General features: G+C 39.7%; 1 protein-coding gene across 1 annotated transcript in view; it reads right to left on the bottom strand.

Moving 5' to 3' along the window:
• The window catches only part of Tm9sf2 (transmembrane 9 superfamily member 2), a 54,213-nt gene that overhangs the window by 18,306 nt on the left and 23,835 nt on the right, over window positions 1-12,072 (bottom strand). Inside the window, exons 5-9 of the mRNA XM_036199127.1 lie at window positions 7,728-7,857; window positions 6,073-6,197; window positions 4,390-4,501; window positions 3,097-3,176; window positions 1,529-1,637 (exon numbers count right to left, since the gene is read on the bottom strand). Of these exons, the coding sequence (XP_036055020.1) occupies window positions 1,529-1,637; window positions 3,097-3,176; window positions 4,390-4,501; window positions 6,073-6,197; window positions 7,728-7,857 (556 nt within the window). The remainder of the gene's footprint in view (window positions 1-1,528; window positions 1,638-3,096; window positions 3,177-4,389; window positions 4,502-6,072; window positions 6,198-7,727; window positions 7,858-12,072) is intronic.

Raw genomic sequence — 12,072 nt, 5'->3', positions numbered from 1 at the left:
TTAGAATCTATCAATCATGCCTGAACCTGAGTTGGCAGATGCTGGGTTTACTGATCTCTTTGCTTTGTAAATGTTAGTTTAAAACATAAGAGGCCGAGAAGCACACACACCTCTTTCCAGCTGAGCTAGTGTTAAATAAAGGACTGCGTCGGGTTAGTTTTTATTGAATAGATACTTGGGGGTTAGAGAGATGGCTCAGTGGTTAAGAGCACTTCTAGGGGACCTGGGCTCAATTCCCAGCACCTACATGGCAGCTCACAACTGTGTATAATTCCAGTTCCAGGAGACCCGACACCCATGGCAAAATACCAATGCACACAAAAGCATTTTAAAAAACCCTGCAATTAAAAAACAAAACAACAAAAAAATACAACTAAGTGTGGACGGCACAGACCTCAAAGCCAAGTACTAGTGAGACTGAGTAAAGATTATAAATTTAAGGCCAGCCTGGGATATATAACAAGACTCTGTCTCTCAAAAAAACACAAAAAACAACACCAAAAAAACCAAAACCCTACAACAACAACAACAAAGAACAGCTAAATTTTGCCCAAAGTGCAAGGGCTTCTTTTTCTGGGGAAAAAAACCTATGTGACCTAGGTTCTTACCCCTACAGAAAGTCTATTTTACACACACACATACATACACACACACACACACACACCCCTTGCAACTTTACTTCTTTATCCAATACCATTTTGAAGCTTCTTTTCACGCTATATTCAGAGTTGGCTCATTGTTGTTATTAAGTGTTTAGTAGTCTACTGTGTGGATATTCCATAATTTGCCTTCCACAGGGTGCACCGGTCTGCATTTTCACTGGCCATCAAAGTGTGTATATTCTCTCAATCACCCAACATGGGCAGAGAAAAAGGGAACAAAGGACACATAATATGTACCTTCCTTATTGTGAATGGTCATCACTTGGATTTTCTAATTAAAGAAATAATTTTATTACAAGTCTGTGTGTCCATGTGGAGGTCAGGACAACTTTCAGGAGTGGTTCTCTGCTTCCGCTGTGGGTTCTGAGGACTGAACTCAGTCTGTCAGGCTTGCACAGCCAAGTCATCTCCAGTGTTTTGTCAGGAACAGTCCTTAGGTCCTTTGCCCAGTTACTTCCTAATACCATTCGTCAAATAATCTGTTTGTCCACGTTCATGTCCTTTAAGCCTTCAGTTTCGAATTGGTACAGAAAGCGCTTCCTTGTCAACTCCTCATTTATCTCTCTCTGAACTGTTTGCATTTACTTACAGTCTGCTAAGTTATCTCTGCAAAAACTGCTTCAGTATAGATCTGTTTGTGGCCATGTATTTTTGTTCATAGACAAAAGCATCTCTCAGTTCAAATAAGCAAAGAATTCATTTTATTTATATGTTTGGGAAATACTTGAATCTATGGATTTTCTCTTTTTCTGTCTTGAAAAAAATTTAGCTCTTATTTTTTCATATATTTCACATTCTGCAACTGAAGGTTTCCACATCTGAAATCTCTGTGGTATCCAAAGACTAAATGAAATGTTTCTACTTACCGTAGAGTCCATCTGGTTATATCTGGCAATATCTTTATGTAGCGTGCGTAACATGATCATGGCTACCATCCCAGATAAGAAGAGAACAATAACCAAGGAATTCATGATGCTGTGGGAACAAGCACATTGGGATGGAACCGCAGCTTAGTCACAGAACAGTGGACACAAAAACAGCTCAATCAGGGTGGTGGTGGCACACGCCTTTAATCCCAGCACAGGGAGGCAGAGGCAGGCAGATCTCTAAGTTCAAGGCTAGCCTGGTCTACAGAGCCAGTTCTAGGGCTACATAGAAAAATCCTGTCTCGAAAAACCAAAAACAACACCAACAACACCCCACCCAGCTCAATCAAAATAAAAACAACCCGACCCCCCAAACCCCCGCCCCCCAGGCTTTCTCTGTGTAACAGTCCTGGTTGTCCTGGAACTTGCTTTGTAGAACAGGCTAGCCTCGAATTCATGGAGATCCGCCTGCCTCTGCCTCCTGAGTGCTGGGATTAAAGGCATGTGCCACCATGGCCCAGCTCAAAATTTAAAATCCAACAAACTCAGCGTATTGTGTTCTTCCAATGACAGATTTTCATATATTCATTATCATCCTTCTTCCCTCCCTACCTCTCTCTTCCCTCTCCCTTGCCCTCACCTCAACGTTGCTAAGTTGTCCAGCTTGATTGCAACCCTGCAATTCTCCTGCCTCAGTTTTTTGAGTAACTAGCATTACAAATACTGTGCTCAGATTCATTACTGTTTAGATGTATGTGTGGTGCTGCGTATTGACTCCTGGGCCAGCTTCACAAGCCCTTTACCACTGAACTACAGTCCACAGCCTTGACAGTTTTGCAGCCTAGAATCAGAATGATTTTTCTGGATGGTCAACATTACTGGGTTAACTACTGTTTACCACATCACTGCAATACACACAACAAGACAGCAAAGGGCAGGCTTGGATCCTCAAGGAACTTACTGATGGGCAAATTCACTCAGTAAATTAGTGAATATCAAGAAGATTAGTCAACAAAGCAGGAAAAGGAGAGAGACACACAGTGAACCAGCTTCAAGGTAAAGTCCTCAGTCATACTTTGGAGAGAACAATGGCTTAACAGCAACTTCGTTAACACTCTGACCTACCAGGCAGTAAAATCCTCAGATGCCCCATCCCTCGATCTCTCATCCTTTATCGTTCCACTCCCATGAGCTAACTAACTAACATGTCTAGATGAAGAAACAGATGGCCTGCCTAGACAAATACCTCATGGCTTAAAGCAGGGGCTCTCAACCTGTGGGTTACGACCCCTTTGGCAAACCTCTCTCTAAAAATATTTACATTATGATTCATAACAGTAGCAAAATTATAGTCATAAAGTAGCAACAAAAATAACTTTATGGTTGGGTCACTATAGCATGAGGAAGTGTACTGAAGTGTTGCAGCGACAGGAAGGTGCAGGCACTGGCTTAAAGTCAGGATCTGAACTCTAGTCTAGACTACTACACACACTGAACAGGGCTAGAGAGGGAACGAAATGCTCACAGGGACAAGCAGAAAGCCAAAGGCAGACTAATTGCACTCTTACCTAAACCACTGAATGTGGGTATGAGGCATAGACTCCAAAATATAGTCCCATCTAGATGCCCATCTGATGTTTTTCTGTTCCTGGAGGGGAGAAAGAAACTCTGAGCATCTTCGGACAAGGTACATTAAGAATCTGAAAATTCTCTTCAATAGCTCACCCTCCTATTCAGTCAACACCTGCAATTTTAACAGCAGTACCTGAGTTACTAGTGAGGATAAGGTAGTTTTAGATTTATTCAAATCTAGTGCAAATACAATGAAACTAAGCTGTGAATTTAAAACAAAAAACAAACCCAGGCTGGAGAGATGGCTCAGAGGTTAAGAGCACCGACTGCTCTTCCAGAGGTCCTGAGTTCAATTCCCAGCACCCACATGGTGGCTCACAACCATCTGTAATGAGACCTGGCGCCCTCTTCTGTATACATAATAAATAAATTAAACAAAACAAAACAAACCCAAGAGGCCTGGCAAGAATTGTAGCAATAACTACATGTTTGTATTTTTAAAAATCGAGCTCTAAATCATAGCTGGTACAAGTCGATTTCCAATGCCAAAATTCAGAGCTAAGTTTAATTTCTTGAGAAAATAATAGAACAGAATGAGTTGTTCTTTACACTGTACCTATGGGATGACTGACAAGACCACGGTTAGAACCCAGGCACACTCAACATCTGGTAAATGCCACTCACACTGGGGTTTCACCTAAAACACAAACTGTTTGTTGTGCTGGCCTTGGAAATTAAATAAATACTACACATGGGGACATTAAACATCACAACTGTATTAGCTAGTCAAGGTAAATATTTAAAAGCAGAAATGTCAAAAGTGTGGAATTCTTCCCCACACTTTTGACAATCACCCTCTCTTTCGTCCTAAGGAACTTCTCCACTGACAAAAACCATCTCTCAGTGTCTTAAGAAAACCTCCCAACAAGCCACTCTCCATTTAAATTGACACCCTCATGCTCATTATGAAAAGGATGGTGCTTCCCACAAACTTCTGACATGCCTGGCATTTCATATCCCCTTCTATACCTATTTCTTGCAGCTTGTCTTACATGCATCTCTTAGTTGTAAGACAAAACTAAACACAATTCTCCAACTTCCTCTATCTTTTCATTTAAAACAAAATTTAGTTTTAGGAATGATGATGTTGTTTGGTGCACTGACAGGCTATTCTAAAAAGCAGCTCATTAAAAGCTTATCTATTTGTTCATTAGTATTTTTAGTTGGGTTAAGTGGTACATATTTAAAACCAATTTCTGAATTATACTAAAGATTAAAAACAAACTTACCTCAAAACTAATAGAGTAAGTATAGGCAATTTTGATCTCCCCGGAAGCCTTGTTACTTATATCCATGGGGGGTCCAGAGCAGTCTGGTTTTTCTATATGAGTATGTTTGAAGCTATGGGAGGAAACATTTTGGCAAGATAGTGATAAAGTTCAGTTTAGAAAATGACGTAAAATACAAGTCATAAATTTCCTCTATATTTCACAATGTACTGACCATTAAAGATGACATCATTCATACCTATTACAAAACTTGTCTCAAATTTGACTGTGTGTGTGTGTGTGTGTGTGTGTGTGTGTGTGTGTGTGTGTGTGTGTAAGATGTGGAGCACTTTTGAGGAGTCAGGCCTCTTCTTCCACCATGGATTTCCTCGGAAAATACTTTTATAATGGAGCCATCTCATTGGTCTTCACATCACACTTCATAGCATAAATATTTACTTCACAAAAAAAATAATGGGCTTAGTTACATGTTCAATTATAAACAAAAACCTGAACCCTTTCATTTAGAAGAACACAGAAGCCCCACTCCTCTTTTAAGATAGGGTCTTACCACTGGGCGATGGTGGTGCATGCCTTTAATCCCAGCACTGGGGAGGTAGAGCCAGGCGGATCTCTGTGAGTTTGAGGCCAGCCTGGTCTACAGATCAAAATCCAGGACAGGCACCAAAACTACACAGAGAAACCCTGTCTTGGGGGGGGGGGGGGGGGAGCCTTGCCATGCTGCTCATGCTGGTCTTGATTTCTAGACTCAAGTGACCCTCCTGCTTCAACTATGTGCTGGAACTACAGGCACGTGTCACTCACTAGTCAAACAATCTTATGAAAGAAAAGCCCACAGTTTAGCTGCCATTTTAGTATGCCATGCATTGCTTTACCACTAATAATGTGAAAACATGGCTAATTCAGTGGCAAGAAAAGTCATGGGAAAAATACAACCCACAACCAAAACAAGTACTATATTTTCTTTCTTTCTTGAGACAGAGTTTCTCTGTGTAGCTCTGGCTGTCTTGGAACTCACTCTATAGACCAGGCTGACCTCAAACTCAGAGAACCACCTGCCTCTGTCTCCCAAGTGCTGGGATCAAAGGGGTACACCACCACGCCTGGTTCAAAACAGGCCCTTTTACCCTAATACCTGGACAACCTCAAAAGACTCCCTTGCAAAGGCTGACATGGAGACTTTAAAATGATAGTTCCAACAGCCACATGGGCCTCAGAGCAGGAAAGCTTTCTGTCACTGAAGAGATGCTCTTTCTACCACAAAGGTGACACTGCCAACCACTCAGTGTGAAAAAGCTGTGAAAATTTCTGAACAAAAAACAAAACAAAATGTAGAAAGGAAGGCATCTCAATCGGACTACTTCCCCATTACAGAGAAATGATAATTGCTGTTTCTCTGGGCAGCCTCTAAAACTCTCAGAAACATTATACTGAAGGGAGTTCTCACTGTAATTAATTTGCAAATGTCAGAATAATGATTAAGAAATAAGTGCTTGATCTCAAAACACGTATTCTTTAGATCTATGTCTCACTTGTGTCTGTTTTATTGGGGTGAGGGAGTTGTTGAGGCCAGGCTAGCCTAGAACTCACAATGCTTTGCACTCACCTCAATCCTCCTGCTTCAACCTCCACCACACAGGGTTGCAAATAGCTTTTGTTTCTTTAACCTACTTGTATATTTACCTTTTTGGTTCAAGTTTAGCAGCTACTAATCTTGCTCCCATGGACCCAGTTTCAACAACATGATAATGTATTTTGATGTCAACATGATTGAAGATGTAGAAAGTGTCTCTTTCATGGAATTCTGACTGTGAAACAGAACTTAGTTAAAGACAGCACACTGCCCACGGGAGAATCAAGCACAGTACTTCACAAATGTTACTACAGTAACAAATAGACACTTAAGTTTGATGAAATTTTAATCCTTCCCTATTAAAATGCTATGGCTTTAAGTTTGAAGTCCTTACAAAATTAAGTGGAGAAGGTAAATGAAGCTTTCTAAGGTTTTAATTTTATATAAAACTAATACCTGCTTAAACTAGGTAACTAGTATTTTATAGCTTTTCAATTACAATAAAATGTTAAAAATTATGAATATACAAAACTGTCCACATTTAATCACACCTCTTCTCCAAAAATCTGTAAAACTGTTTAACTAAATAACCTAAACTACTCAAGTGCCTTTTCTCAACTTCCACACGAGGGTTAATCAGTATAACTAGAGCGATGTTAATTTACCAGATCAGATCCATTAGAAAGTAAACCAGGCTGTCTTGAGTATACGAACACCTCATACACCCACTATTAGTAACAATAAAGAATTAGTGACTATTACACACTGATCTTAATAACAATTCCATATTAATGCCCCTGCTCTTAGTGCTCCATTTTCATCATAAAAGCATGACTTAAGACAAACAGGTCTCTAAAAAGTGTATTCTCAAGCTCTTGTGAAATAAATTCATGAACTTAAGGAGAAGCCTTCTGACACTCCAGTATCTACATGCTTTAACGCCTAAGATTTATGCATCAGATGTTTCTCCCTGAGAGCCCTATACTAGTAGTAGTAATTTTTCCTTATTTCCTTAACCACTCTACCTCCGCTCTAAAGAATGTTTTATGGCTATAACTTTTTTAAAGTTATGTTTTATTGTATATGTGTGGGAACAGGTGTGGAGGTCTGAGGAAAACCTCAGGGTCAGTTATCTCCTTTTTCCATATGGGTCCTGGGAATTGAACTCAGGTCATCAGGTACCTTTACCTGCTGAGCCATCTCACCAGCCCTGAGTCTAACTTTTTTTTTTTTAATTAAAAACATTTATTTTAAAGATTTATTTTTAGCTGGGCATAACGGTGCATGCCTTTAATCTCAGCACTCAGGAGGCAGAGACAGGCTGATCTCTATGAGTATTTTAGCATTATATGTGTGTCTTGAGCGCCAGTGCTCTTGCAAGCCAGAAATCAGTCTCCCAAAATCGGAGTGCTAGGCTTTTGTGAGCCACCTGACATGGGTGCTGGGACTCAAACTCAGGTCCTTTGCAAAAGCACTATGTAGTCTTAAGAGGTGAAGTATCCCTCCAGCCACAGAATTCAACTTTTAATTGAGATAGAATAAAGACTTAGCCCTTAACACAGAAATATCATGAGATTGTAAATGTTGAATTGAATCTGAAGTATTTTAATTCTAGAGTTGTTTGCAGTTTTAATCTGCCTTAAATTTAAGATCTAAGTAATGTACTTGAGAACATCTAACTGTATTCATTCTATGCCTGTAACAATTTTGTTTAAAGGTCAAATTCTCCTTCTAAAAAGCAGTGTAAAGTTTACCACAGACTTACACTAATAACACAGGCATCTTTGGCATGGCCTTTATCTGTAATGTAACAGCCAATAGGAAATCCAGGATTACAGAACCTCTGACCATCTTCGACATCGTAACACCACGTTACAGGCATATTATCCACAATCCTGTTCACATAAGTAAAAGTAAAGTTAGAAGAGAACCTAGTAAACACAACTTAGTAAGTATTGCTTAAGTCAACGTCATTATTTTATAAAATGTGAACATTTCTAAATGTCTTTTTTGTTTTGGTTTGGCTTTTATCGAGACAGGGTTTCTCTGTGTAGCTCTGTCTGTCCTGGAACTCACTATGTAGACCAGGCTGGTATCGAACTCAGGAATCCGCCTGCCTCTGCCTCCCGAGTGCTAGAATTAAAGTTGTGAACCACCATTGCCTGGCTTCTAAATGTCTTAAGATTCCAAATTCAAAAACGTTTTGATGAAATCTATGATACACTGTGTCAGAATAGATTTTGCACAGGCTTTGAAATTACAAATGCATGCAGGAGTTCTATCAATCAGCCTATTGTAGCTGTGAATTTAATAACATCATCTAGGCACCTGAGCATAACTTTTACCTTCAGCAGAGCACTTGAAGCTTGAAACAGGTGCAGAGCCATGTATCTGGCTCCCTAGGAGCTTGTTAGATAAACATAAATGGTGTTTATTACAGTAGCTCAACAGAAAGGCAAAGAATACAGCTGCGAGATGAAACTTAACCAAAGAGCACAGAAGATAAGTGGAAATCACAGTATTTTCTCTTAAAACTTATAAATCTAAGTGATTTATAAAAGAAATATTGCTATAAAGCAAGAGAACCAAATCTTTCAAAGTTTATAGTGAAACAGCATTAAAAGAATAGTGAAGTTCTGTAGCATTGTGAAGTTGCATTATAGTCCAGGCGTGTGGTCCTCTATGCTTAGAACACACTGCAGGGTACAAAATAAAAAATCAGCCAAAATATACTAGATGTCTTACAGTCATAAGACTACACTCCAGGGCATGTTTTATTTTTTAATTAATGTGTGCCCTAGGAAGTAAAATTATGATTCTATATTCACCCAAGGTGTGTGTTAATGACCTAATAAAACATGCCTTGTCACATTTAAGTGCTACTTAATAGCACTCTGTGTACCAAACTTTAGAATCACCTATACCGTTAAGCTGTTTATTATTATACCCCAAAGACTATAACGTTATAAAATATTAGAAACATAAAACAATTCTATATAAATAATTCAGAGTTTTGTGGGGAACTAAATAATCAGTTGTTTTAGACAGAATGAAGTATCACCAGCGAGTGCACACAGGCAACACAGAATGTCCTTATGCTAGCCAACTAGAAAGAAAATGCCAATAAAAACTAGAGTGGTAGTTGCAATAAGGAAGTCAGAGGTAACTGGGGTTTCAAAAAAAACCATTTCACTTATTTGTAATTTATTTAGTGCTTTGATGTTAAAAGCTATTTGAGGTATCAGAATGTACTAAACAGAAAGAGGAAGCCTTAGAAATCAATGTAAGAAAAAATTTAATATCATTTAAAATGACTGCTTTCCTAAGTCAGAAAGCAGTATTTAATATCTAACATAAAATAATTCAACCCTATTTCCAATTTGCCACAGTGCAAGAGTGTAGAAGAAGAATCTAAGGGTATCAGTGGGTGGCTGGTCTCAACTGTCTACCAGAAAGAACTCCTTCAGTGTAGTGGAAGCTTCCTCCCCACATTCCAGGGCCTCTGTGGGAAACACTGCTACCAACAGAACTTCAGTATAAAAAACTCACTTTCCCAACAATTCATTTATAAAAGCTTTTCATTAGACTGGAATAGCCAAAATTGTAGCAGAAAGGAATGAAACTTGGTAATAAAGTCCTACTGTGTGGTTAACACAGCAGATTCATATCAATGAAGATTGTGCACCTCACTGCCCTTTGTTGGACTGATAGGATCTGAGGTGAAATGTGCTCAAGTTAGCTTCAACTAACTTTCTACCCCATGAGCTGCAGTGTAAAGGTTTTATGTCGTTGAACCTTGAAAGTACTAAGGCAACTAGCTGAGTATGACTGTATTTTTAAAACACCATAAAGGGCTGGGGCGTAGCTCAGTAGTACTGTGCTTGCTAAGCATGAGTAAGACCCTATACTTGGTCTTCAGTAATACACGTACCCCTCCCCCTCCCAGGAGGCAGAGGGACAGAGTGGACAGCACAGCTGAAGGGAGTTCAGGTACCAATGTGGGGATCAAAACAGGCTCTACAACGATGGAGCTGCTCCAGCTATGGATAAAGTCAGCCCCAAAGATCTCAAACCCACTTTTAATGACCCAAGTAAAAACAGAAAAGTACTCAACTCAAATAAGAAAACTATATCCCATTAACCTTTCTCTATAACGAGAACGATGAAATTATGTATATGGTTACAATGTTCTGTAAGAAAAAAAAAGGAATCTGACCTGGGAAAATGCCTAGAGTTTCTTTAAACAAGAGAAGCATGTAACAGAATAAAGAGCACAGTGGTATGTCAGTTTTGTTATTTTCTAACTACATCCGTCCTTTCACATACCCACAAACGCAGAAATCTGGAAACAGGCAGCAACATACAGTGCTGCCCAGGAGGGGCGAACAGAATAATAGTTGGCAGTGCCAGACAACTCTTACTTGCAATTTAATATTTTTCTGTACCACTTGTGGGTTTTTTGCAAGCATATACTGCTTAATAATTTAGAAAATAATCATAGCCTCTCTAAAGCAGCTTGGTACAATGAATAAAATGAAATGAACTACATTCACAATAAGGCTCCATAAGAATTCAGTACTTCTGAAGGTCTTTCAAATTCTGAGAGACACATTTAATTTCTGCCACTTCTGCTTAAAGTCAAGTTATGTAGTATAAACCTTCTGAAATGGAAACATACTCAACACAGTTTCAGCAAACCCACCATTGAGAATCAATGTTTCCAAAAATAGAGTGACCTGGGGCTCAAGGACTAAAGCCTAGAATTACTAGTCTCCAAATTCCTGTTCATGATGCAGACTTGATATCACAAACTCTCCCAATTCAACAGCAAGAACTATTATTTATCAGTACTTTTCCAGTTGACTTTTTAAAGCAGAGTCATTTGTTGGCAACTGCCTTTACAAACTGCCTAGTCAATTTTACTAGTGAACACTTTGTAATTTTGTAAACTACTTTAAATAGCTTTTCTTCTTATTAATGTATATATCCTGGCATTGAAATAGGACCTAGAGTGATTGCAAAGATTAGCTAGATTTCTCAGTATCTTCCCATGTAGGTGCTGCTGAGGATAAATACTTCTGTCTTCTCACCTACAGTACTGGGACAGAACCATGTAAGGCCTTGCACATTCTGCCACCAAACCACACCCTTGCTTCCATTATCTCCAGGACCCAGAGTCTAAACAGTCTGCTCAGAACAGAATGGTACAAGAGAGAGCTAAAGTCATCACAGGCCTGAGAGGTCTGTGCTTCAGTCAACGATGAGCCACTAGAATAGGTGAAGGTGAGAAGGCTAAGTGAAACAAATAGTAACGCAGAACTTTGAATGTTCTTTTAAGCATAAAGAATAATTTGAAGGAAAGAAAGCAACCAAGTCAACACGGCTCCCAGCTCACCTGGTCTAGCACTAGGGTAAGCATAGCAGCTTAGGTAATGAAGCCTCGTACATACTGACGTGGTGCACCAGGCACGCTCCTGGCAGCACTCCCTCCTCCCTCCCTTCACCCCTCCCTCCCTCCCTTCTTCTCCCAGGGTCCTGCTTATCTAAGGACACTTACTTCAACAGGGCTCAAGGCCCAGTGCTGATCAGAATAAACCAGCTGACCAATAAGCTCATGAATGGACACATGTTCCCACATGTGTCCCTGACTAGGAATCCTTTGCTCTCTGATCCTGGCACACAGGAACTGAGCAGACAGTGGTGAGGGGCCATAGTACCCCAAGTCTGAACTAGGATCCAAAGCCCCTCATCTTCCTAGGTGTGTATAAACTTTCTGGCTTGAGACACCAACACCACACTCAAGGCGTGAAGAAGAGAGAATGCTGGTAACCAGCAGCAACCTAGTTTCTATAAAGGAAAAATGTACATGAATCTACACACAACACAGGCATGTGAAGGTAAAATTATTTTGAAAAAGGTGGATTTGGAGAGCCTTTAAAGTGTTTTACATTTGAATACTGGATGGGGAAATGTCTTTCTGTAGGCTGCGAATATGTATTGCTCTGGTTGGTTGATAAATAAAGCCATTTGGCCTATGGCAAGGCAGATTAAGAGGCAGGCAGGAAATTCAAAGAGAATTCTAGGAAGGGGAAAGCTGAGTCACAGCAGAC

Source organism: Onychomys torridus, chromosome 9, assembly GCF_903995425.1.
Source record: "Onychomys torridus chromosome 9, mOncTor1.1, whole genome shotgun sequence".
Lineage (NCBI taxonomy): Eukaryota > Metazoa > Chordata > Mammalia > Rodentia > Cricetidae > Onychomys > Onychomys torridus.
The sequence above is the reverse complement of the archived record's forward strand: the minus strand, read 5'-3'. Positions and strand labels throughout refer to the sequence as shown.